The following is a 26,733-nucleotide window of genomic DNA, read 5'->3' as shown; positions in this document are numbered from 1 at the left end:
GTTTGTTTTTTACAAATACATTTAAGGTAATTATCGATTGCTTTTAAGCTCAAAATTTGGCTCCCTCTCCCAGATCCCATCAAATCGGTATCGAAATGTTGTCAGTGGTGGTGATAGTCTTAACAGGTATAGGGGGCCCACATTCTGGGAAGTGGGATTCGAACCCGAACCCACGTCTTTATCAGCCGCCGAAGAATGGGGGAAAATGCTAAATAATAGTGAATATTACAGCCAATCATATCCCAGGAATAACAGGAAATGTTGAAAATGTTGAAACGAATAGCCAATCACGTGCGAGCATAGGGAGCAGTCAGGATGGCCGAGCGGTCTAAGGCGGGAACATTCGGCCAGTTATGATGGGGAAGAAAGGGGGAAAGGGGGGAAGAAAGGGGGAAGAAGGGGGGGAAAGGGAAAGGAGCAAAAAACGAAATATGTGGAAAATATATGCAAATTTCTGTTTAATAAGCATATATGTAGTGGCCTGAACACAAAATGGGAAACTTTAAAAATGTTTACACACATCTGATCAGCCGTGAAAGGGATGCGAACCCGCAATCGGTGTCGAGGCCTGAATGGAAGATCACGTGACATTTTGTCCATCTTAGGCTGAGAATTTGATTAAATAAACCGTTTCATATATATACAGAGGGATACACACACACACATATGTATATATATATATATATATATATATATATATATATATATATATATATTACATATATATATATTATATATATATATATATATATATATTATTTTTAAGTTTATGTTTATTTACATTGTCTTTGGATTCTCAATGAAGGCATCAAAACAGTGAATGAACATATATGTAATTATGTAGCAAACCAAAAATTGTAAAATAACTTTAAATATGGTATATTTTAGAATCCTCAAAGTAGCCGCCCTTTGCTGTAGTGACATAAATAATAACCTCTGGCCGTCACTCAATGAACCTTTGGGAAGTTCTTTCAAGACTCTTTGGAAAACCATTCAGGTGATCACCTCATGAAGCTCATGGAGAGAATGCTAAGAGAGCAAAGCAGAAATCAAAGCAAAGGGAGGCTATTTTGTAAAAATCTAAACTATAAAAATGTTTAAAGTTATTTTACACTTTGTTCACTACATAATTCCACGTGTTTATTCACAGGTTTGTTGTGTCTGGTGAGAATCTACAATTTAAATAGTTATGAGAATAAAGATACCCATTAAAACCTTTGACCGGTAGTGTACGTGTGTGTTTATATGTATTATTACATTTTAGCGAGTGTTATAGGGACTTTGAAAACGTTTTTGCTTGTCACAACCTGCAATTATATATTATATCAATAAATCTACTGATTCCTAATTAAGGAAAATCATTTAGTGTTATGTCACAATGTAATACTTTCTTAGCAATTTCAAGTTATTTTACATTACTTTCATAATGATCACAAAAAAATCATTTTGAACACACTGTTTAATGTACACTGTCATTCAGTACACAAAGAAAAACGTTTTTTCTTTCAGAAAATAAATGGAAATATAAGACTTTTTTGTTTTTCAATAAACACTGTTAAATATTAAAACTCTACATTTCTTCCAAAATATTTTTGAGCTGTTCAATGTCACTGTGCACAATAAAAAATGTTGCTTTCACAAAGACAATTGTCAATATAAAAACAATAAAAAAGGATCACTATTTATATAAAAAAATCAAGCAAAGGATAAGGTTGGAAATAACATAATACTAATAACAGGTTCACCACTGAGCATGAACTAACAACAGAAGTAACAATAAAACCGATCAAAAAAGTGAAACACCTTATTACAAACTCCTTATTTTAGTTACTTTCTCATCTCCTCCAACCACTGTTCCTTTGTAAGGACCTCAGACTGTGGGCAGTAGACCCTCCCTCGGTAGTGGCTATGCCCAGTCTCTGCTGTTCGGAAGAGGCCACATTTTTTGCAGGTGTTAGCCTGCACAGTTCTTTTATATGGCCTCTTTGTTGGAGGTTGCTGGTGGTGGGTTCCCTGGATCTCTGCAGGTGGGACCATCTGATATAGAACCACAGGTTGTCCTGCCTGTGCGAGGGCCTGGTGAGGGATCCCAGGAGCTGAGGGTGCCCAGGCTGCTGGAGCCGGAAAAACAGCTGGTGCCACCAGAAGGGGGGACGGCCTTTTTGTGGCACCTTTTGGCTGGATGGCACTTGGTGCCTGCCTTTGTTTTGCCTGGCCAGCTGTACACTCTGGCAGCTGGTATTGATGTTCATACTGAGCTGGCACAGGAACAGAAGGCAGCACTCTTGCATCCATTAGTGGTTCTTCAGACACAGGTAAATTTGGAGGTACAGCAGTTCCCTGAAGCAGCACAGACAGCTCCTGCTTCTTCTGCCTGCCATTGTGCCACTGAATCAGGGTGTTCTGGTTCACCTCCACCAGCTGTATCTCTGTTCCCTGCATAACACGGGCATTACCTACCACCAGATCCCTGATTTTACGATAGTCCCTCAAAATTAAGGACCACCGTGATTCTGCCCCCTTGCCTTTCCTTTTCGGGGCTGAGTGCAGACCACAAAGCCGAATAAAAATGGTCTCCACCAACCTACAGCAGTCAGGCCACTGTGCAGGAGCGCTGCTGGCACCTAGCACGCAGCGCGTTGTGCTCTCCACACCAGGAGTTTTTGAAGGCTTCTTTGGTGTACGAAAGCGTCCACTCAAAAGTCTGTCCTGGTGTCGTGCTGCATAAACAACCCGCTGCTTGTCCCTGTCATCCAGCCTCTGCCAGAGTTCTGTGATGCAGTCTGCTTGTAGGTTGGTGAGACAGAGAGAGGTCTGCTCCCGAAGCCCCACCAAGTACTCAGCAAGCCTGTCCACATGCTGGTATCCCGGCACATTCTGGTCATCAACAGCCTGTGAATATTATTAAGCACAAAACAGAAAATTACTATTTAAAACCTTAAAAACCAACGAACTGATGTTTTGGATGTAATGAAATACGTGAACATGCATGATGTACACAACAGTAGCAAATTGCTGTTACTCACCAATGTTTCATTTGAGGTATCTCCAGCCTCAGACAGCATGGAGGAAGTGCTGGGAGCCACCGTGGAAGAGCTGCTGGGAGCCACTGTGGAAGAGCTGCTGGGAGCCACTGTGGAAGAGCTGCTGGGAGCCACTGTGGAAGAGCTGCTGGGAGCCACCGTGGAAGAGCTGCTGGGAGCCACTGTGGAAGAGCTGCTGGGAACCACCGTGGAAGAGCTGCTGGGAGCCACCGTGGAAGAGCTGCTGGGAGCCACTGTGGAAGAGCTGCTGGGAGCCACTGTGGAAGAGCTGCTGGGAGCCACCGTGGAAGAGCTGCCGGAAGAAACCTCCATATCCAGCACTGTGGGGTCAGCTGAAAGTTCTGAGAAGCCCTCATCTTCCTCATCGACCAGCGCATCATGCTCTTCTACCAAGCGAGCGGTGTCCTCTGAGTCCGGGTTCATGTCCTGCAGTGCCTGACCAGTCTGCCGGAACAGGTACTGCAGTCCGATGAGCTCGCCTGAGACAAAATAAAATACATAAGGAACAATGCAGACTGGAAAATGTAAAACCAAATCAGCTGTATAAAACACATACAAATTAATTAAATTGCTCAGTTATGTGTCCACTATAAAAAGTTATTTCATATAGAGCACAAAGATAAGGCTGAATCCTTTAACAACAAATATTTTTAGTCCTATTTTGAAGCAGCATTTTTATTTTCTTATGTATAATGTGCTTAAGTTGACTGCTGCTTTTAGCTAAAGCACAAATCCTCCCCTTGTCATGTTATGTTGTTTGCTTTATGTCCAGTTGGCACATATGTATATACTTCTAAAACAAAATGAACCACAGCAAATAAAAAAACATACCCAGTAACCAAATTGAATTTTGTTATTATGTATATAAATTTTTATCATGACATAGTATAGCATAAGAGTTGTCAGAGACATCAGATGCTGCCTCGTACGTTTCTTTGGCCTGGTAATGCTGATGTCATTCTTACCTGTGTAACGTGCGGGTGGACAGAACTCGGGTGCTAGCTTTTTGCCAAACAGCTTCTCATAGTTGTTGTTGACAGAATGCAGCAAATCACCCGTGTAGCAGCACAGAGGAGACTTCTCAGTTGCAAGGGCAGCAACACGCCGGTCCTGGTTCCACCTATGCAGCCCTTCCAACAGGTAAACCTGAAAATTTAGGCTGTTGGCACTGCTCCCTAGAAGCAAACACAACACATGAACCACATCAAATACACAACCACCAATCAATGACAAGACACATCTTGGTTTTAATAATCTCAACACCAACCTGGTATGAAGCGGTTGAGGTGGAGATGAAAAGACTCCAAGGAAGTTGAGCCTCGGGCACACCTAAACACCGGCAGCCGCACACCTCCCTTGGTCAGCTCCCCGGTTTTAGTGTAGAGAGCAACACCCAGTGGATCTTGGATGCACTTCACATGCCTCCTCTGCACCCGCCAGATGTGCTCCATCCTCTCCTGATCAAACAGAGGAACACCAAGGGAGTCGTTGCCACGGGACCCCATGAGCACATCAAACAGCTCCTCCAACAGCTTGACTGTGGTAGTCACTCCTCGTGTCCTCCGTCGGCAGTGGAGAGCTAACTCCTCCCTGGTCAGATGCCTGTCCACATCTGCGGAAGACAGTCCCTGGGCCTGAAGCTGCTGGGCCTTGGCTTCACGCAGCAGTGCTAAATCAGCTGCATCCCATTCAAAAATGCACGCTGACATGCGTGACATATAAAGTGGGTACAGCTGATGGGCATCGGTGGTGCATCCGAGGGCAAGCCGCCGCATGAAGTGCCAAATATCCAGCCTTACCAGAAGCTGTGGCCACCCGCTGAATCTGGCCTGCAGCTTAGTGGTCTCTGTTGCCTCAGCACAGCATCCGCAGTCCACATACAGAGCAACAGGGAGATCTACACCGGCCTTCTTGTACCTCTTCACCAGGTCACTTGCCATCCTGTCTAAACCAGCTCCCTCCTGAGCAGTCAGGACACTGATTAAAATCTGGCCATGCTCGTTTCCCACGGAGGTGAGCCAGAGAGCCGTTCTCTTTGCTGTCCCAGCAAGCTTCTTTGTGATCTGAAGCACAAGACATGAACAGAGACACACACATTATGGTTGAGAAATGTTGAAATGATAAATACCTTAAATGAAAACAGGGGTTTATAGTAGCCTATTTTGCAGAAAATAAGATTATTCAACCTTTTTTGTGGAGTCCATCTTAAGAATGGAGCCATATGTTGAGGTTATGTGGGCCTTGATGTCCTCCAGCCTTGCCAAAATGTCCTGGCTGTACACAGACAGGAGCCACTTGCAACTCGGCACAACGTCAAGCTGTGGAGGCTCAGGGAACGTTACAGGCAGCAGTGCAGGGCCCTGGAGGAAGCCCATACACTCTGTGGTGTACCGTGACACCCGTTGCAGCCACTCCTCTGTGTGGTTCTCCCTCAGCTGTTTCAACACCCGCGTGGGACTGTTGCCCAGGCCCCTCTCCCGCAGAAGTCGAATCACCCGCACGTCACAGGCATACCTTGTTCACAGATAAATACATCAGTCAGAATGTACAGCATTCATTTGGAGATGGAAAAAGAAAAGAAGACTCACTACTCACTTTTGAGTCATGATGACCCGAAATTCTGACCTGTGAGCCAAGTCCAGCTGTTGGAGGACAGCTTGGCTCCAGGACACGTGTGAGGCTTTACACTTGGCACAAGTCAGTGTCTCAGTGACCATGGTGTAAATCCGGTCAACATCCAGGACCCGCCGTGCCCTTTTGTGAAGCCCTGCCCCAGTCAACTGAGTCCCACCACAAGAAGGATTGGGGCAGACCACCTTAACCTTCCACAACTTGTATGGCATCCACATGAGTAGTGGATGGGCGAAGAAGCGGTCTGGCGAAGGTGCCTGGTGGTAGAGGGGACTCGGCTGAGGTGGGTAGTACCACAGCCTCAGGTTGTCCTGGAGCTCCGCTTTGCCCTTTGCCCCCATCCTAAACAAGGTTTTTGTTATCCACCTATGGTCTTCGGGTGGAATGCCCTCCGCCCATAAACGGGGCAGCTGAGGAGATGCAGCAAAAAATGAAAAGAAACTATGTATAATCATACTTTGCTATTAAAAAAATGAAAAAAATAAACACCGGTGCTGGATCACTTACCAACACAGGAGACACCACTGGTATCTCAGGTGTGACGGCTGGTGGCTCTGTTTGGAGGGCTACAGCCTGTGGGAAGTTTCATTATCTCAGATATTTAATTCTGTACAAGAACACTTTAATGTTGTACACATAATGAAGTGTAGAACTACAGAAGCTCTAGCTGAAAAGGTAATCACTCACTGAGATGGCAGTGCTGACTGGAGAACCCGGGATCTCCTGGCTTTCTGTGACTTGTTCCTGTAAAATAGAGCAATAGAGCATTAAGTAACTTGTATAAACAATCCACTTTTATACAGTTGACTTTTGATTGCTATATACCTGAGTCATGTTCCTGGGCCTGGCCCTGGCTAGATTTGGCTTTGCAGCTGCAAGATGTGCACCACTAAATCTTGGCTTGATAAACTGAAAGACAATAATCAAAGGAATGTATAATGAGAAGCCATTCACTGAAAACAAATACTCATAGTTTAGTTGTTTATGCTCATAATTGTACAAGTACCATGGACAAGTTCAGTGGTGGTTTCCGCTTGTGGCTTTCAGCTCCCTGGACTTGTCCTAGTGCAGGACCTGCAGCGGACGTCTGCCGTGTAGTAGCAGCGTGGGCAGGACCTGCAGTGGACGTCTGCCGTGTAGGAGCAGCGTGGGCAGGACCTGCAGCGGACGTCTGCCGTGTAGGAGCAGCGTGGGCAGGACCTGCAGTGGACGTCTGCCGTGTAGTAGCAGCGTGGGCAGGACCTGCAGTGGACGTCTGCCGTGTAGTAGCAGCGTGGGCAGGACCTGCAGAGGACGTCTGCCGTGTAGGAGCAGCGTGGGCAGGACCTGCAGTGGACGTCTGCCGTGTAGGAGCAGCGTGGGCAGGACCTGCAGTGGACGTCTGCCGTGTAGGAGCAGCGTGGGCAGGACCTGCAGTGGACGTCTGCCGTGTAGTAGCAGCGTGGGCAGGACCTGCAGTGGACGTCTGCCGTGTAGGAGCAGCGTGGGCAGGACCTGCAGCGGACGTCTGCCGTGTAGGAGCAGCGTGGGCAGGACCTGCAGTGGACGTCTGCCGTGTAGTAGCAGCGTGGGCAGGACCTGCAGTGGACGTCTGCCGTGTAGTAGCAGCGTGGGCAGGACCTGCAGTGGACGTCTGCCGTGTAGTAGCAGCGTGGGCAGGACCTGCAGTGGACGTCTGCCGTGTAGGAGCAGCGTGGGCAGGACCTGCAGCTGAAGCCTCCGGGCTTGTAGAAGATGGCTGCTGTTTCATGACAAAGTAGATATTATTAGTCACCTTTTGAGGTGATATTTGTACTATACAACAAACCTACTGTCAGACCAACCTTCTGGATGTGGAATCCACACAAACATCTCCCGACACCACCAAACAAGGACTTCTGCCCATGCTGCATCATGGGACATTTCTCAATCTAAAAACAGTTGGAGATGTAACTCAATCAGTTGCCGTGTGTGGTTACAGAAATCACACTTGAATTTCGTACTTATTCCATCTTTATTAATACCTCTAAACCCGATTTATGCTGTTACACTTGGTACCAAATGAACTGTGAAAGTAAAAACCTATTAAATAGAAACATACCCTTTGATACAGCTCGTACCACTTCTTCTGTCTGGGTGCTGGCCTGTTGCCCTCATCTGCTGGCCATGACCCTGTGGCGGCGAAGCTTCTCAGCCGTGCCATCCAGACAGTGTCTGGCATTGCCTTGTGGGATTTTGATGCCTTATGTGGAGGTGATTTTTAAAAACAAATGGTAACACCACAAGAGCTTATCAAACTCTCAAGAAACCAAACCAAAAAAAAAATCTTGACAGTATTATTAGGCACTTTACTATATGTCCAGTGCTTTGGTCAGTGGTTAATGTTTTTAAGTTCTTCATAAATAAAGTTTGGTTGAAATGGCTACTGGCTGACTAAGAACTACAACATAATTACAGTGGCTTTTAATAGTATTCATACCTCTTGAACTTTTCCACATATTTTATTACAACCACAAGCATAAATATATTTTATTGTAATTTTATGTGAAAGACCAACACAAAATGGTATACAATTGTGATGTGCAATGAAAATTATTCATGATTTCTCCTTTCTTTCTTTTAAGAAATACAAAACGTTATAACGTTTTTTATTTTTGAAATTATAAACCAGTCAGTGCTATGTGCTTACGCCGTAACACCGGCGTAACAGTCCGCTAAAAACGTATCTTATAATCATGCTAATCTCACACAACATTCTCATGAAGTTGTAGATACTTACCATATAGCTAAAAAGACAAATTTGTCTTGTCAACGTCGACTCGATCTGTTATTAACAACAAACTTTGCTCTCGAACTACCGCGGATGGATTTCTGAAACGGGGTCCCGCGCCCCTACGCAAAGGTCAGAACTACGTTTGCCTTTCAACATTTCTCAAACGCGATTGGCTGTTCGTTTCAACATTTTCAACATTTCTCAAACGCGATTGGCTGTTCGTTTCAACATTTTCAACATTTCTCAAACGCGATTGGCTGTTTGTTTCAACATTTTCAACATTTCCCCGGACCATTCTTCGGCGCCTGGCCTGGTAAGGCGGGAACATTCGGCTAAGGCGGGAACATTCGGCCAGTTATGATGGGGAAGAAAGGGGGAAAGGGGGGAAGAAAGGGGGAAGAAGGGGGGGAAAGGGAAAGGAGCAAAAAACGAAATATGTGGAAAATATATGCAAATTTCTGTTTAATAAGCATATATGTAGTGGCCTGAACACAAAATGGGAAACTTTAAAAATGTTTACACACATCTGATCAGCCGTGAAAGGGATGCGAACCCGCAATCGGTGTCGAGGCCTGAATGGAAGATCACGTGACATTTTGTCCATCTTAGGCTGAGAATTTGATTAAATAAACCGTTTCATATATATACAGAGGGATACACACACACACATATGTATATATATATATATATATATATATATATATATATATATATATATTACATATATATATATATTATATATATATATATATATATATTATTTTTAAGTTTATGTTTATTTACATTGTCTTTGGATTCTCAATGAAGGCATCAAAACAGTGAATGAACATATATGTAATTATGTAGCAAACCAAAAATTGTAAAATAACTTTAAATATGGTATATTTTAGAATCCTCAAAGTAGCCGCCCTTTGCTGTAGTGACATAAATAATAACCTCTGGCCGTCACTCAATGAACCTTTGGGAAGTTCTTTCAAGACTCTTTGGAAAACCATTCAGGTGATCACCTCATGAAGCTCATGGAGAGAATGCTAAGAGAGCAAAGCAGAAATCAAAGCAAAGGGAGGCTATTTTGTAAAAATCTAAACTATAAAAATGTTTAAAGTTATTTTACACTTTGTTCACTACATAATTCCACGTGTTTATTCACAGGTTTGTTGTGTCTGGTGAGAATCTACAATTTAAATAGTTATGAGAATAAAGATACCCATTAAAACCTTTGACCGGTAGTGTACGTGTGTGTTTATATGTATTATTACATTTTAGCGAGTGTTATAGGGACTTTGAAAACGTTTTTGCTTGTCACAACCTGCAATTATATATTATATCAATAAATCTACTGATTCCTAATTAAGGAAAATCATTTAGTGTTATGTCACAATGTAATACTTTCTTAGCAATTTCAAGTTATTTTACATTACTTTCATAATGATCACAAAAAAATCATTTTGAACACACTGTTTAATGTACACTGTCATTCAGTACACAAAGAAAAACGTTTTTTCTTTCAGAAAATAAATGGAAATATAAGACTTTTTTGTTTTTCAATAAACACTGTTAAATATTAAAACTCTACATTTCTTCCAAAATATTTTTGAGCTGTTCAATGTCACTGTGCACAATAAAAAATGTTGCTTTCACAAAGACAATTGTCAATATAAAAACAATAAAAAAGGATCACTATTTATATAAAAAAATCAAGCAAAGGATAAGGTTGGAAATAACATAATACTAATAACAGGTTCACCACTGAGCATGAACTAACAACAGAAGTAACAATAAAACCGATCAAAAAAGTGAAACACCTTATTACAAACTCCTTATTTTAGTTACTTTCTCATCTCCTCCAACCACTGTTCCTTTGTAAGGACCTCAGACTGTGGGCAGTAGACCCTCCCTCGGTAGTGGCTATGCCCAGTCTCTGCTGTTCGGAAGAGGCCACATTTTTTGCAGGTGTTAGCCTGCACAGTTCTTTTATATGGCCTCTTTGTTGGAGGTTGCTGGTGGTGGGTTCCCTGGATCTCTGCAGGTGGGACCATCTGATATAGAACCACAGGTTGTCCTGCCTGTGCGAGGGCCTGGTGAGGGATCCCAGGAGCTGAGGGTGCCCAGGCTGCTGGAGCCGGAAAAACAGCTGGTGCCACCAGAAGGGGGGACGGCCTTTTTGTGGCACCTTTTGGCTGGATGGCACTTGGTGCCTGCCTTTGTTTTGCCTGGCCAGCTGTACACTCTGGCAGCTGGTATTGATGTTCATACTGAGCTGGCACAGGAACAGAAGGCAGCACTCTTGCATCCATTAGTGGTTCTTCAGACACAGGTAAATTTGGAGGTACAGCAGTTCCCTGAAGCAGCACAGACAGCTCCTGCTTCTTCTGCCTGCCATTGTGCCACTGAATCAGGGTGTTCTGGTTCACCTCCACCAGCTGTATCTCTGTTCCCTGCATAACACGGGCATTACCTACCACCAGATCCCTGATTTTACGATAGTCCCTCAAAATTAAGGACCACCGTGATTCTGCCCCCTTGCCTTTCCTTTTCGGGGCTGAGTGCAGACCACAAAGCCGAATAAAAATGGTCTCCACCAACCTACAGCAGTCAGGCCACTGTGCAGGAGCGCTGCTGGCACCTAGCACGCAGCGCGTTGTGCTCTCCACACCAGGAGTTTTTGAAGGCTTCTTTGGTGTACGAAAGCGTCCACTCAAAAGTCTGTCCTGGTGTCGTGCTGCATAAACAACCCGCTGCTTGTCCCTGTCATCCAGCCTCTGCCAGAGTTCTGTGATGCAGTCTGCTTGTAGGTTGGTGAGACAGAGAGAGGTCTGCTCCCGAAGCCCCACCAAGTACTCAGCAAGCCTGTCCACATGCTGGTATCCCGGCACATTCTGGTCATCAACAGCCTGTGAATATTATTAAGCACAAAACAGAAAATTACTATTTAAAACCTTAAAAACCAACGAACTGATGTTTTGGATGTAATGAAATACGTGAACATGCATGATGTACACAACAGTAGCAAATTGCTGTTACTCACCAATGTTTCATTTGAGGTATCTCCAGCCTCAGACAGCATGGAGGAAGTGCTGGGAGCCACCGTGGAAGAGCTGCTGGGAGCCACTGTGGAAGAGCTGCTGGGAGCCACTGTGGAAGAGCTGCTGGGAGCCACTGTGGAAGAGCTGCTGGGAGCCACCGTGGAAGAGCTGCTGGGAGCCACTGTGGAAGAGCTGCTGGGAACCACCGTGGAAGAGCTGCTGGGAGCCACCGTGGAAGAGCTGCTGGGAGCCACTGTGGAAGAGCTGCTGGGAGCCACTGTGGAAGAGCTGCTGGGAGCCACCGTGGAAGAGCTGCCGGAAGAAACCTCCATATCCAGCACTGTGGGGTCAGCTGAAAGTTCTGAGAAGCCCTCATCTTCCTCATCGACCAGCGCATCATGCTCTTCTACCAAGCGAGCGGTGTCCTCTGAGTCCGGGTTCATGTCCTGCAGTGCCTGACCAGTCTGCCGGAACAGGTACTGCAGTCCGATGAGCTCGCCTGAGACAAAATAAAATACATAAGGAACAATGCAGACTGGAAAATGTAAAACCAAATCAGCTGTATAAAACACATACAAATTAATTAAATTGCTCAGTTATGTGTCCACTATAAAAAGTTATTTCATATAGAGCACAAAGATAAGGCTGAATCCTTTAACAACAAATATTTTTAGTCCTATTTTGAAGCAGCATTTTTATTTTCTTATGTATAATGTGCTTAAGTTGACTGCTGCTTTTAGCTAAAGCACAAATCCTCCCCTTGTCATGTTATGTTGTTTGCTTTATGTCCAGTTGGCACATATGTATATACTTCTAAAACAAAATGAACCACAGCAAATAAAAAAACATACCCAGTAACCAAATTGAATTTTGTTATTATGTATATAAATTTTTATCATGACATAGTATAGCATAAGAGTTGTCAGAGACATCAGATGCTGCCTCGTACGTTTCTTTGGCCTGGTAATGCTGATGTCATTCTTACCTGTGTAACGTGCGGGTGGACAGAACTCGGGTGCTAGCTTTTTGCCAAACAGCTTCTCATAGTTGTTGTTGACAGAATGCAGCAAATCACCCGTGTAGCAGCACAGAGGAGACTTCTCAGTTGCAAGGGCAGCAACACGCCGGTCCTGGTTCCACCTATGCAGCCCTTCCAACAGGTAAACCTGAAAATTTAGGCTGTTGGCACTGCTCCCTAGAAGCAAACACAACACATGAACCACATCAAATACACAACCACCAATCAATGACAAGACACATCTTGGTTTTAATAATCTCAACACCAACCTGGTATGAAGCGGTTGAGGTGGAGATGAAAAGACTCCAAGGAAGTTGAGCCTCGGGCACACCTAAACACCGGCAGCCGCACACCTCCCTTGGTCAGCTCCCCGGTTTTAGTGTAGAGAGCAACACCCAGTGGATCTTGGATGCACTTCACATGCCTCCTCTGCACCCGCCAGATGTGCTCCATCCTCTCCTGATCAAACAGAGGAACACCAAGGGAGTCGTTGCCACGGGACCCCATGAGCACATCAAACAGCTCCTCCAACAGCTTGACTGTGGTAGTCACTCCTCGTGTCCTCCGTCGGCAGTGGAGAGCTAACTCCTCCCTGGTCAGATGCCTGTCCACATCTGCGGAAGACAGTCCCTGGGCCTGAAGCTGCTGGGCCTTGGCTTCACGCAGCAGTGCTAAATCAGCTGCATCCCATTCAAAAATGCACGCTGACATGCGTGACATATAAAGTGGGTACAGCTGATGGGCATCGGTGGTGCATCCGAGGGCAAGCCGCCGCATGAAGTGCCAAATATCCAGCCTTACCAGAAGCTGTGGCCACCCGCTGAATCTGGCCTGCAGCTTAGTGGTCTCTGTTGCCTCAGCACAGCATCCGCAGTCCACATACAGAGCAACAGGGAGATCTACACCGGCCTTCTTGTACCTCTTCACCAGGTCACTTGCCATCCTGTCTAAACCAGCTCCCTCCTGAGCAGTCAGGACACTGATTAAAATCTGGCCATGCTCGTTTCCCACGGAGGTGAGCCAGAGAGCCGTTCTCTTTGCTGTCCCAGCAAGCTTCTTTGTGATCTGAAGCACAAGACATGAACAGAGACACACACATTATGGTTGAGAAATGTTGAAATGATAAATACCTTAAATGAAAACAGGGGTTTATAGTAGCCTATTTTGCAGAAAATAAGATTATTCAACCTTTTTTGTGGAGTCCATCTTAAGAATGGAGCCATATGTTGAGGTTATGTGGGCCTTGATGTCCTCCAGCCTTGCCAAAATGTCCTGGCTGTACACAGACAGGAGCCACTTGCAACTCGGCACAACGTCAAGCTGTGGAGGCTCAGGGAACGTTACAGGCAGCAGTGCAGGGCCCTGGAGGAAGCCCATACACTCTGTGGTGTACCGTGACACCCGTTGCAGCCACTCCTCTGTGTGGTTCTCCCTCAGCTGTTTCAACACCCGCGTGGGACTGTTGCCCAGGCCCCTCTCCCGCAGAAGTCGAATCACCCGCACGTCACAGGCATACCTTGTTCACAGATAAATACATCAGTCAGAATGTACAGCATTCATTTGGAGATGGAAAAAGAAAAGAAGACTCACTACTCACTTTTGAGTCATGATGACCCGAAATTCTGACCTGTGAGCCAAGTCCAGCTGTTGGAGGACAGCTTGGCTCCAGGACACGTGTGAGGCTTTACACTTGGCACAAGTCAGTGTCTCAGTGACCATGGTGTAAATCCGGTCAACATCCAGGACCCGCCGTGCCCTTTTGTGAAGCCCTGCCCCAGTCAACTGAGTCCCACCACAAGAAGGATTGGGGCAGACCACCTTAACCTTCCACAACTTGTATGGCATCCACATGAGTAGTGGATGGGCGAAGAAGCGGTCTGGCGAAGGTGCCTGGTGGTAGAGGGGACTCGGCTGAGGTGGGTAGTACCACAGCCTCAGGTTGTCCTGGAGCTCCGCTTTGCCCTTTGCCCCCATCCTAAACAAGGTTTTTGTTATCCACCTATGGTCTTCGGGTGGAATGCCCTCCGCCCATAAACGGGGCAGCTGAGGAGATGCAGCAAAAAATGAAAAGAAACTATGTATAATCATACTTTGCTATTAAAAAAATGAAAAAAATAAACACCGGTGCTGGATCACTTACCAACACAGGAGACACCACTGGTATCTCAGGTGTGACGGCTGGTGGCTCTGTTTGGAGGGCTACAGCCTGTGGGAAGTTTCATTATCTCAGATATTTAATTCTGTACAAGAACACTTTAATGTTGTACACATAATGAAGTGTAGAACTACAGAAGCTCTAGCTGAAAAGGTAATCACTCACTGAGATGGCAGTGCTGACTGGAGAACCCGGGATCTCCTGGCTTTCTGTGACTTGTTCCTGTAAAATAGAGCAATAGAGCATTAAGTAACTTGTATAAACAATCCACTTTTATACAGTTGACTTTTGATTGCTATATACCTGAGTCATGTTCCTGGGCCTGGCCCTGGCTAGATTTGGCTTTGCAGCTGCAAGATGTGCACCACTAAATCTTGGCTTGATAAACTGAAAGACAATAATCAAAGGAATGTATAATGAGAAGCCATTCACTGAAAACAAATACTCATAGTTTAGTTGTTTATGCTCATAATTGTACAAGTACCATGGACAAGTTCAGTGGTGGTTTCCGCTTGTGGCTTTCAGCTCCCTGGACTTGTCCTAGTGCAGGACCTGCAGCGGACGTCTGCCGTGTAGTAGCAGCGTGGGCAGGACCTGCAGTGGACGTCTGCCGTGTAGGAGCAGCGTGGGCAGGACCTGCAGCGGACGTCTGCCGTGTAGGAGCAGCGTGGGCAGGACCTGCAGTGGACGTCTGCCGTGTAGTAGCAGCGTGGGCAGGACCTGCAGTGGACGTCTGCCGTGTAGTAGCAGCGTGGGCAGGACCTGCAGTGGACGTCTGCCGTGTAGTAGCAGCGTGGGCAGGACCTGCAGTGGACGTCTGCCGTGTAGGAGCAGCGTGGGCAGGACCTGCAGTGGACGTCTGCCGTGTAGGAGCAGCGTGGGCAGGACCTGCAGTGGACGTCTGCCGTGTAGGAGCAGCGTGGGCAGGACCTGCAGTGGACGTCTGCCGTGTAGGAGCAGCGTGGGCAGGACCTGCAGCGGACGTCTGCCGTGTAGGAGCAGCGTGGGCAGGACCTGCAGTGGACGTCTGCCGTGTAGTAGCAGCGTGGGCAGGACCTGCAGTGGACGTCTGCCGTGTAGGAGCAGCGTGGGCAGGACCTGCAGTGGACGTCTGCCGTGTAGTAGCAGCGTGGGCAGGACCTGCAGTGGACGTCTGCCGTGTAGGAGCAGCGTGGGCAGGACCTGCAGCTGAAGCCTCCGGGCTTGTAGAAGATGGCTGCTGTTTCATGACAAAGTAGATATTATTAGTCACCTTTTGAGGTGATATTTGTACTATACAACAAACCTACTGTCAGACCAACCTTCTGGATGTGGAATCCACACAAACATCTCCCGACACCACCAAACAAGGACTTCTGCCCATGCTGCATCATGGGACATTTCTCAATCTAAAAACAGTTGGAGATGTAACTCAATCAGTTGCCGTGTGTGGTTACAGAAATCACACTTGAATTTCGTACTTATTCCATCTTTATTAATACCTCTAAACCCGATTTATGCTGTTACACTTGGTACCAAATGAACTGTGAAAGTAAAAACCTATTAAATAGAAACATACCCTTTGATACAGCTCGTACCACTTCTTCTGTCTGGGTGCTGGCCTGTTGCCCTCATCTGCTGGCCATGACCCTGTGGCGGCGAAGCTTCTCAGCCGTGCCATCCAGACAGTGTCTGGCATTGCCTTGTGGGATTTTGATGCCTTATGTGGAGGTGATTTTTAAAAACAAATGGTAACACCACAAGAGCTTATCAAACTCTCAAGAAACCAAACCAAAAAAAAAATCTTGACAGTATTATTAGGCACTTTACTATATGTCCAGTGCTTTGGTCAGTGGTTAATGTTTTTAAGTTCTTCATAAATAAAGTTTGGTTGAAATGGCTACTGGCTGACTAAGAACTACAACATAATTACAGTGGCTTTTAATAGTATTCATACCTCTTGAACTTTTCCACATATTTTATTACAACCACAAGCATAAATATATTTTATTGTAATTTTATGTGAAAGACCAACACAAAATGGTATACAATTGTGATGTGCAATGAAAATTATTCATGATTTCTCCTTTCTTTCTTTTAAGAAATACAAAACGTTATAACGTTTTTTATTTTTGAAATTATAAACCAGTCAGTGCTATGTGCTTACGCCGTAACACCGGCGTAACAGTCCGCTAAAAACGTATCTTATAATCATGCTAATCTCACACAACATTCTCATGAAGTTGTAGATACTTACCATATAGCTAAAAAGACAAATTTGTCTTGTCAACGTCGACTCGATCTGTTATTAACAACAAACTTTGCTCTCGAACTACCGCGGATGGATTTCTGAAACGGGGTCCCGCGCCCCTACGCAAAGGTCAGAACTACGTTTGCCTTTCAACATTTCTCAAACGCGATTGGCTGTTCGTTTCAACATTTTCAACATTTCTCAAACGCGATTGGCTGTTCGTTTCAACATTTTCAACATTTCTCAAACGCGATTGGCTGTTTGTTTCAACATTTTCAACATTTCCCCGGACCATTCTTCGGCGCCTGGCCTGGCGTTCAGGTCGCAGTCTCCTCTGGAGGCGTGGGTTCGAATCCCACTTCTGACAGCAAGTTTTTTTCTTGCTTCCTTCATACCTTTATAAACTTTTAGCTTTTTATGGCAAATATAACAGACTGAACGGTCTGAATACGAAACATGGCAATGTGAAATCTCTCCAAACAGAATTGCTCACATCTACAGGTGAGAAACTGCCTAAAGTTTGAAGGTTTTAAAATGATAACAGACAATACAATTGTCATTTACGTTTTAACTAGCAGTTAGTGTAACTTATATGTAGTAGGCTAAATACAATTTTGTTTTTTCAATTAAGGGTTCATTGATTTTTATCTATAAATAACTAGATTAGAACTATTATAACTGGATATAACATTATAATTATTATAATTGAATGTAGGTTATAACTAGACATAAGTTGGATGTATTCATCTGGTTTCTTGAGATGACAATTCCTACACGGCGTTTAACACCTAAACTGAGTTAAATTAAATCACATATGAGAGCACATGTGCGCAGCGCCATCTCTTTCATGGTTTGGTATTGTTGTTATTTCTCATTGGCTGTGCGCGACAGATTTAATGACGTCATTGAGGGGTTAACCAATCGTGGAGACAAATATCAGCCAAACACGGAAGCTGTTCACAGTGCTAGTGAAGTCGAAGTGAAATGTCCCCACCTCCTGCAAACAAATGCAGAATAAAATTTGCTTTTGTTTACTTTAAAGAAAAAGAGGAATTTGAGATCATATTTGTTGCTATAAATGGGTTGTTCGTGGATTGGCGTCGCGGTTCCTCTTTGTCTTGCAGTTTTATCCTTATTTATTGCCATTAATGGACAAACGTTGGGTGAGTTACCTTAATATATGATGTTAATGAATGTGTTATGAACCGGTTAAAGTCGGTTATTGGTTATGTTGCCATCATCCTTGACACCAGGAAGGAAACGTGTAACGGTGTAAAGTTGTCCAATAGGGCCCCCTGTTGGCACCTCTGCCTCCCGTATTTCTTGTGTAACTCCCCGGTGTTTCTCTCGTAGCCATGCCGCCCCCTTTACCAACTGTGGTCGGTGTCCTCTCGCTGGCCGGGATGGCGGTCCTTTGGAGGGAAATTAGCTCGAAGCAGAAGGGTGATAAGCGGACGTTGGGCAGTCTTTTGAGCCAATATGTGGCGGTGAAAGCTGTGGGCTGGCTTGGCAGGCGGCAGCGAAAGAAACTGGAAGCCGATACGCTCAAGGTGATGCAGGTCCAGGAGGAAACTCTGCTGAAAAGACTTCGGAAGAACACTGATACTTTCTATGGAAGAAAGTACAACTTCCGCTGTATTAAAGGTAAGGGCAGAACGAGCACATATTGGAGCGCGTCATGATGTTATTTGTATAGATTATGGATGAAGTTGTACACAAAGGCTTATGGTGATGTAACGTTATGCACTAGAGTACATAAGCTGTGCATACAGTGCCTTGCAAAGGTGTTTGTATCCCTTTAAATCTAAAGGGGACGATCTGTCAACAGGGGAGCTATTAGTTGTGTCCTCCACGAACCTGGCCTTGATGGAAGAGTTGCATGAAGAAAGCTAGAAGACTTTGGCTATGGAAGAAGGGGTTCTAATCAGATGTGGATGAGTTTGAAATGTTTGCCCAATCTACAAAATGATTTGTGTAGTGAAAAGGTATCACCGCACATATCCATGGTAGTACCAACCTATCAGTGACAAATCAATTTAGAATCTGTAATACCTGAAAATTGAATTTGACAGATGTTTTCCACCTCATCTAACTGAGCTTGAAAAATGCATAAAAATGCATTTTTAAGATGGTTAAAGCTAGAGACATACTCCAAAACACTTGCAGCTGTATTTACAGTAAAAGGCAGGTTAGGGTTTTGTATTGCAGCATTTAGAATACAAGCATGCACATCACTTTCAGGTTTTCATTTGTAAAAAAATATATAAAACCCTATACCCTTCTACTTTCCACTTCACATTTGTCTGCTTCTCTATGTTGGCCTATTTCATAAACCTCCACTTATTTACATTGTAGGTAATAACATGACAAAATGTAAAAAAGTTTAATAAAAACATTTGCAGGGCACTGTTTAAAAGATTTTTCTTTATAGGTATTTTTCTTGGATGCACTTATAAAAGCAAGACCGCAACTATTTACCCTTTTTTTGTAATTTATGGCCTTTTTGATTTATTAATAATTGAGTGAATGAAAAAAAAAATTGTAGCTGAAGTCAAACACTGACTTTAGAGTCACCAAACTAGTCAGTGTAATACCTGTCGACACACAAAAGTAATCTAGGAAAACCTTCAAACAGAAATGGTTTTAATTGAACCCACACTCAACCGTTTTGACCCCCTTCATTAGACTCTGCTGGTTTCCGAGCCTGTCACCCCATCACCACATACGATCACTATCGAGAGCTCGTTGAACGCATTGCAGCTGGACAAGAGAAAGTAATTATTGCTGAGAAGCCTCTTATTCTGGCTATGACCTCTGGGACGTCAGGAAAGAGCGCCATGCTGTTGAGCACCAAGGACACAAACACAGAGTTCTTCCTGCAGGTCAAGCAGCTTTAAAGTGATTGTTTTGGTGGTATCCTTCAACAATTAAACATAAAAACAAAATGTTGGTTTGTATTAGGGGGTGGCTGTTTGTTTAGATGCCATGCAGAAGGCTTTCCCTGAGTCCGACAGCCTTCAGCGCACCACCAAATTCTTCTACACGCCCACATTTCGCCAATCAGAGGCAGGTATTCCTATCGGACCAAACTCTTCCACACCAGCCTCGTCGCGCCACATGCTCAACCTCTACACAACTCCAGCTCCTGCTTTTGAGGTACAATCATGAAATCAGACAAATGGTGAGCCCCATTTTTCAGAAGGTTTTTTTAATGAAAATGTTTGTCCTGTTAGGTTCCCAGTGAGAGGGACACTTTATACCTGCACCTCCTGTTTGCACTGAAAGATCCAAGTGTGGGAACGTTGGAGTCCAACTTTGCTTCCACGGTCTTCTATGCTTTCACTGCCCTTCAGGTGCATGTTAGAAATTCATTAGAAAGATTATGCTGAGCTACATTTGCTCAACTGATCATTTTTATTGTGTCTTGCAAATATATTCACAACTGTTTTTCAAATTTTATCATGTTACAACCACAAACTAACGCATTAGCCCCTTTTCCATTGCCTGTAGAAAGCCCTAGGCTTTTGAGAATCTCAAGGCTTGTAAACACCCAGGTGGCATTTTGATACAAATTTACCCAGGTAATTTCACTTTCCCAGGGCTTTTACTTTCACAGGTAAATGGTCCTGGTCTGGAATATGTCTTTTCAGCTTTCCCCGGGCTTTGTTAAAGACGTCAGAAATAATGATTTAAACTTTGCTGCTAATGGATCCAGAGCAACTTAAGAAAAATTTAAAGGAATTAATCAACTATATAACTATAAAACTGCTCATCATCTATTATTTATCAGTTGAAGCCAAAACACGATTTATCAACTTTTAAACAGAATAAAGGAGTAATACCATCTGCAGAAATGAACGTGTATTGCAGTTTTCTTTACAGCTTCCCCATATGTCATTAGGCTGATTTAAATAAATTGTCCAGGCGTCTCTAGGCAATGGAAAAAGAAAGTACGGAATTCCCTGAGAATCCTATTACCCGGGTAAAACAAATACTGGGGCTTTAAATCATGGGGCTTGTGATGGAAACGCGACCTGGTGGAAAGGGTGCTTTCTACAGGCAGTGGAAAGGGGGCTCATGATGCTGCCACCACCATATTTTGCATTTTGGATTATGTCAATGTGATATGCAGTGTTAGTTTTTTGTGACATTACAATAGTGTTTTAAATGTGGGGTAAGAAGTTTAATCTTGGTCCTATCTGACCAGAATGCTAACAGAACCTTCTGTCTTGTCTAGATTAAACTTCACACTTGTATACACTAATTGGTGACAATAAAGGTTGCTGAATACAAATGCACTCCACACTTATAAGATTTCTAGAAAAAGTCTACCATTTTCTTTACACTTCACAATTATATGCTACTTTGTGTTGGTCTGTCTCATAAGATCTCAATAAGTTTGTGGTTGTAACCTGACAAAATGTAAAAAAAAAAAAGACAAGTTTAGGGGTATGAATAGTTTTTCATGTCCCTGTATGTAATCTTGTTCCCTATTTAGCAGGACTTTGTTTTTAATGTAACTTTGTAAAGCATAATCCATAAAGCCATAAAGCTGTCTCACTTGGCCATTCTCTTAATTTTTTATTGTATTATTCCTTGTCACATCCCAATTTTTTAAATCACATTTTATAAATCAAAATTTAATTGATAAAATAATTAGGTGTCTTTCCGTTTTGCTTTTCAATCTCACAGGAGCACTGGCAGGAGCTGGTGAAGGACATCGAACAAGGGACAATCAGCAGGTCCTTGTCTCTGGAGCCCAAAGTGAGGAGAAGACTCGAAGTTCTAATGAAGCCAGATGCAGAGAGGGCTGCTCAGCTCCGGGCTCATTTCCAGGAGGGTTTCGGGGGGATTGCCAAGCGGTTGTGGCCTCGCCTAAACCTGGTGCTGGCTGTGGACTCAGGCTCCAATCAAATATACGGTGAAATGTTGAGGGAGAACTACTGCAAAGGAGTGCCTTTCTATTCACCCTTCTATGCTGCTACAGAAGGTATGGACATTTACAGGTTTCATGGGAAGTATAACAACTAATTTATCAATTAATTATGACAATTGTTATTACAATTGACAGTAATTTAAATGTGTTGTAGTGTTGACCAAGTCAGGCCAGCATTCATTCTCTGTGTGGGCCCCCGCAGGTCTGATAGGAGTGAACCTGTGGCCTCAGGAGCCACATAGACGTTATCTGCTTTGTCCACGCTCCATGTTCTGTGAGTTTCTGCCGGAAAGCAGCCTGGATGAGGAGATCCCTCAAACTCTGCTGATGGAGGAGGTGAAGGAGGGAGAAAGCTATGAACTTGTTATCACCAACGCTACAGGACTTTTCAGGTTTGATTTTCCTTTATTAACAAGAAATGTAATGAACAGAACTTTTATGCTGTTTGGTATTGAGGCATAGACAGGTGAGGAGTATTGTATAATGATTTGTAATGCAGGGCTGTTCAAGATAAGATATATAAATGTTACGTGGCCTTCATATTAGCTTAAGAACAGTGCGTACAGAGAGTCATGGAATGGGTTTCTATGGCTGAGCAGCTGCATCTAACCCTCATATCAACAAATACAATGCAATGCATCAGATGAAGGGTGTAAAGCATGCCAACACTGGACACAGGTTCTCTGGAGTGATTAATCATGCCTCTCTGTCTGGCAATCCATCGTATGAATCTAGGTTTGGCAGTTGGGATCAGAACGACACTTGTCTGACTGCATTGTGCCAAGTGTAAAGTTTGGAGAGAAGATTATGGTATGGGGTTGTTACTCAGGTCTTGTGCTCCGCCCCCTAGTTCCAATGAAAGGAACTCTTAATGCTTCAACATACAACAGATCATTTCATGCTCCTAACTTTGTGGGAAACGTTTGGGGATGGCCTTTTGGTGTCCAAAGCAAAGTCCATGAAGACATGAATGAGCTTATGTGGTGTAGAAGAACTTCACTGGCCTGCGCAGAGTCCTGACCTCAACCCAGCAGAACACATTTGGGCTGAATTAGAGTGGAGAATGTGAGCTCACTGTCTGACCACACAAATGTGCTTTAGGAAGAAAATGTCTTATATATAAACTTCTAAGCTTTGTAGAAACCCTACCCAGAAGTGCTGAAGCTCTTGTAGCTGCAAAGGGTGGCATACGTATGTCATAATTAGCTCCGTCGGCGACAAATGAGTAGATATTGTGCTTTGTAGCCATAATTAGTGTTGAAATATGGTTTCAGTTGACCACACTCAAAAAAATGAGACTAAAGATGACGATTTAATCATTGAGATCTTCAGACAATTTTATGGTCTAGTTAAAATGTAATAACTGCATTAAAACTGATACTCTCTGTGTTACAGATATCGTCTTGGAGACATTGTGAAAGTCATTGGATTTCATAACCAGTGTCCCATTGTGGAGTTTCAGTACAGGTTTGATAGCTTAACCCCTTACCAATAATACATCATGTTGTTTAAAGTGTAAAACAACAAATCATTTTTTCCTTCTTTCCTTCTGTCTCTTGTCAGACGGGGTCAGATGCTGAACGTTCGAGGCGAGAAAGTCTCTGAGGTGTTGTTCCTTGGGGCGCTGATAAAAGCTGTTGCTCAGTGGCCTGGAGCTCAGCTGGTGGACTACTCCTGTGCAGAGAGTGGCATCTTGGGTAAAATGTCTTAGTTTAATCCTTTAGTTTTGAATTTGAATTTTTAAACTCTATTTATGAACACGTGAATTTACTGTTGCACTACAGGTGATTCAATAGGAGGCTCAGACCCTCATTACCAGGTGTTTATAGAGCTTAAAGGAGTGAGGAATCTAACAGAGGAACAGAGATATAAGGTGAGACTAATTCCAATGGACAATGTGATTTATTCTTCTAAAATATTCTCTTAGCCTGCTCTCTGTTCTTCCTCTTTCCCTCTAGCTGGATATTTGTCTCCAAAAGGACTCTGCCGTCTACAAGTCGTTTCGTATAAAAGGCAGCATCGGCCCAATGAGGGTGCAGCTGGTGTCAGAGGGGGCGTTCAAGGAGCTTCGGAAGCAGATGATGGCCTACACAAGCACCTCAGCCAACACTTTCAAAATGCATCGTGTGCTGCGCCGGAAAGAATACGCAGAGTTCTTGTTAGTAAGAACAGTTTCCTGAAGATAGATATGAATCATGAACTGTATAGAGAGCCCTGACTGAAGGATTCATCCTAAGTTTTGTTAAAATAGTGATAAAATTTATTAACCGTGCCTTTGGGAGGAGTTGAACACAAAAATGACAACAGCGTGTTTATGTCTTTGATGACAGTAATGTATTTAGTGTTGGATAACAATGTTTTTATTTTACCATGACAAACGGATTCACTGGAAAATTGTATTCATTCCAGGCATCAGTATTTAATGGTTTTATTCTTTCAGCCTTTTTTCAGTTGTTTTTTTTTTTTTTTTTTTACATCTTTTTCTGCTATGAACTATGTTGCCACAGTTAAACAATATTCAGTAAATGCTGTTTCAGTCATTCTAACAGACAGTCTGCCTGGGCATGAGATATTTGGCAAAGAACATTGGAGAAAAGTTTCAGTCTGTAGATGAGTGAAGCTGGTACAGACACGGCACCAAAAGACTGTAATTAAAGCAAAACTTGCTTCTACAAAGTATTGAATCAGGGGAACTGAAGACAAATGCAAATCCCACTTTTCAAATTGCCATAAGTAAAAACAATTAGACAACCATGTATCCTTTTAACAGTTCTACCCTACTTTGTGTTGGCCTGTCACATAAAATCCCAATAAAATACCTATAAGTTTGTTTTGAAGGGGTGTGAATAGTTTTGCGAGGTATTGTACATCTAACATACTTTTGATATAGTTTTCAACTGGAAATCAGCCTTACTGTATAATGCAACAGTGCATGATTAAAATATTAAATGAATTTATTTGAGTTCTTATAGAAATTCTTATGGGCTTGCTCTGGAGATTATAAAGCTACATAAAATAATTCCAATAGTTCCTGTCTGATTGAAGCTCCGTCTTTACCTTTTGGTGCCCGTGCTTTTTGTCACCACTGGGAGGTGCTAGTGAAACATGTATGGCTGTTGGAGTTAATGCTGTTTCCTGTTAAACATTTTCAGGAGTTTGAATGTAGAAATTGGTCTTTTTGCTGCCACATTTCTGCCAGAAATGTCTTCAGCAGATTGAATCCCCCCCTCACTGTGAACTAAAAAAGCACAACACTACATGCAGTCAAAATCTCATTTAGAAAAACAGCAGCCCCAACATCCCATTTATGATTAGATGTGAACAGAAGACTAATCTGAAAGCAGAGTTGGTTCTCTTTGTTTCTGTGGTGTGTTGCTGCATGGAAAGTGCTTCTCCTGCAAGTGTTAATAAACTGGGCTAATATTTTTAGTCGTGTCCTATTTCAGCCTGAGATTTGACATTGTTCTCAGTTTATTTTTGCTTCAATGATAACCCCTCATACTGTATGCGTGTCAGTTGATCCCCCATAAAGAGCTGGTAACTCACCAGCTAAAGGATTGTTGTTACTAACTGGTAAAAATGTGATAAAGAAAATATTGTTAGGACACAAAGTTTATTATTTATTGTTGGCAGAAAAATAACTGCTATGAATTAACTTTTTATACAATCTCTTTGCTTATTTTGCTTTGTGTGTAGTTGGAAGGTGTGAGTGATTTCAGCTTGCCATCTTACTTTCCTGGAGGATTAACAGCCTTAGAAATATGTTGAGCATGTGTGCAAACATCTGCTCACTTGCTAGTTAATTCAGTGTAAACAGCCAAGATCTGAGAATGACAGGCCTGATTCCTCAATGGGTCTGCTGGTGAGGATAGGAAGGCATGTTTAAATGAGTGGAGGGATAGTGCATGCTCAGGGAATTAAAGTGCTTCTATATCCTGGAATTTAAGTCAGGATTAGTGCAGTCGATTTTCCTTGAAAAGTAAGACTGGTGGTCAGTTTTTTAACAAAGATCTGAGAATTATAAGAATTACCGTAACCCTAACAAATTATTTTTTGGAAATTATATAATCATCCCAATAAAAAATTTTTCATTACACATTTAAACCAGAAAAAAGATTCCATATATTTCTGAGAGATAAGTTTTACGTACTGTCAAGTTGACAAGTAACAAGGATTATATTTATTATTAATCATAATGAGCTCCATTTACTAATTATTTTAATTAAGCAAAAATAAGCACAAAACAAACAAGAAAAAAATAAATGTCACTAAGATTACCCCCAGAATATGTTACAACAAGCAGTAAGGAAATGTTTTGCAATGAGAAATTGCATTCAGTTGCATTCAAAATGTCATTTAAGCTGATTAAAAGTTTCACATTAACAGAAGTTCAGTGCTGTCTCAGGATTTTAAAGAAAGGGTTTTGTGGCCTAGAATTCTGTGTTCTAATACCTAAATTAAGCAGGAAAGTTTGGAAGAAACAAAAAGGAAAAAAGTTATCTGACCACCCTAAAATGTCACCAGAAAGCCACCTTAAAAAACAGGACAAGAATGTGTCTACTTTGTGGCTTAGACAGCTTTTTATTGTCACAGAACCAGCTCGCATTTCTGCTCTCTGGTCCTATCACTTCCATCTTTCTCTCGGATGGATGGATAATCGGCTTCGGCTCCAACAACTGTTCTGTCTGCACAGGAAGGTCACTTGGAGGGGTGGTGGCTCACTGTTGTACTTCTTGGTGGTTTCTCACTCTGGTTCAGACTAAAACCAAATTGGACACTAAGAAAAGAAGGACCCTCTAAAAAAAATAGTAACTTAGTGATGCTGACTACTTGTACGTTGGACTGGACTTGTGACTAAAAACCAAAACAAAATTGCAGGAACTTCACACATAAATTGGATGAGGATGTAAGCAAAAACATTTATCAAAACCAAATCTGTTA

The 26,733-nt window shown here is 43.2% G+C and overlaps 4 protein-coding genes and 1 long non-coding RNA gene across 5 annotated transcripts; 1 reads left to right on the top strand and 4 right to left on the bottom strand.

Moving 5' to 3' along the window:
• Window positions 1-1,827: 1,827 nt before the first annotated feature.
• Window positions 1,828-6,569, bottom strand: LOC124875397. The gene is made up of 8 exons (XM_047377532.1): window positions 6,363-6,569; window positions 6,183-6,248; window positions 5,640-6,085; window positions 5,231-5,558; window positions 4,312-5,107; window positions 4,010-4,219; window positions 3,027-3,523; window positions 1,828-2,892 (listed from the first exon to the last, which is right to left on the bottom strand). The coding sequence occupies exons 1-8, from the start codon at window positions 6,441-6,443 to the stop codon at window positions 1,828-1,830; spliced, it is 3,489 nt and encodes a 1,162-aa protein (XP_047233488.1). The 5' UTR covers window positions 6,444-6,569.
• Window positions 6,570-7,278: 709 nt separating this feature from the next.
• On the bottom strand, window positions 7,279-7,836 carry LOC124874808. The gene is made up of 3 exons (XR_007039894.1): window positions 7,756-7,836; window positions 7,499-7,585; window positions 7,279-7,416 (listed from the first exon to the last, which is right to left on the bottom strand). It is a non-coding gene; the product is annotated as an uncharacterized LOC124874808 (long non-coding RNA).
• Window positions 7,837-10,256: 2,420 nt separating this feature from the next.
• Window positions 10,257-14,998, bottom strand: LOC124875396. The gene is made up of 8 exons (XM_047377530.1): window positions 14,792-14,998; window positions 14,612-14,677; window positions 14,069-14,514; window positions 13,660-13,987; window positions 12,741-13,536; window positions 12,439-12,648; window positions 11,456-11,952; window positions 10,257-11,321 (listed from the first exon to the last, which is right to left on the bottom strand). The coding sequence occupies exons 1-8, from the start codon at window positions 14,870-14,872 to the stop codon at window positions 10,257-10,259; spliced, it is 3,489 nt and encodes a 1,162-aa protein (XP_047233486.1). The 5' UTR covers window positions 14,873-14,998.
• A 94-nt stretch (window positions 14,999-15,092) lies between these two features.
• LOC124875395 (mucin-1-like) lies at window positions 15,093-16,286 on the bottom strand. Its single transcript, XM_047377529.1, has 3 exons — window positions 16,185-16,286; window positions 15,928-16,014; window positions 15,093-15,845 (listed from the first exon to the last, which is right to left on the bottom strand). The coding sequence occupies exons 1-3, from the start codon at window positions 16,284-16,286 to the stop codon at window positions 15,093-15,095; spliced, it is 942 nt and encodes a 313-aa protein (XP_047233485.1).
• Window positions 16,287-17,793: 1,507 nt separating this feature from the next.
• ghdc (GH3 domain containing) lies at window positions 17,794-25,221 on the top strand. Its single transcript, XM_047376066.1, has 11 exons — window positions 17,794-18,019; window positions 18,210-18,500; window positions 19,542-19,738; window positions 19,818-20,012; window positions 20,090-20,209; window positions 21,549-21,846; window positions 21,995-22,184; window positions 23,188-23,259; window positions 23,356-23,489; window positions 23,577-23,665; window positions 23,751-25,221. The coding sequence occupies exons 1-11, from the start codon at window positions 17,935-17,937 to the stop codon at window positions 23,970-23,972; spliced, it is 1,893 nt and encodes a 630-aa protein (XP_047232022.1). The 5' UTR covers window positions 17,794-17,934; the 3' UTR covers window positions 23,973-25,221.
• Window positions 25,222-26,733: the final 1,512 nt, after the last annotated feature.

This window comes from Girardinichthys multiradiatus, chromosome 10, assembly GCF_021462225.1.
Source record: "Girardinichthys multiradiatus isolate DD_20200921_A chromosome 10, DD_fGirMul_XY1, whole genome shotgun sequence".
Taxonomy (NCBI): Eukaryota; Metazoa; Chordata; class Actinopteri; order Cyprinodontiformes; family Goodeidae; genus Girardinichthys; species Girardinichthys multiradiatus.
The sequence above is the reverse complement of the archived record's forward strand: the minus strand, read 5'-3'. Positions and strand labels throughout refer to the sequence as shown.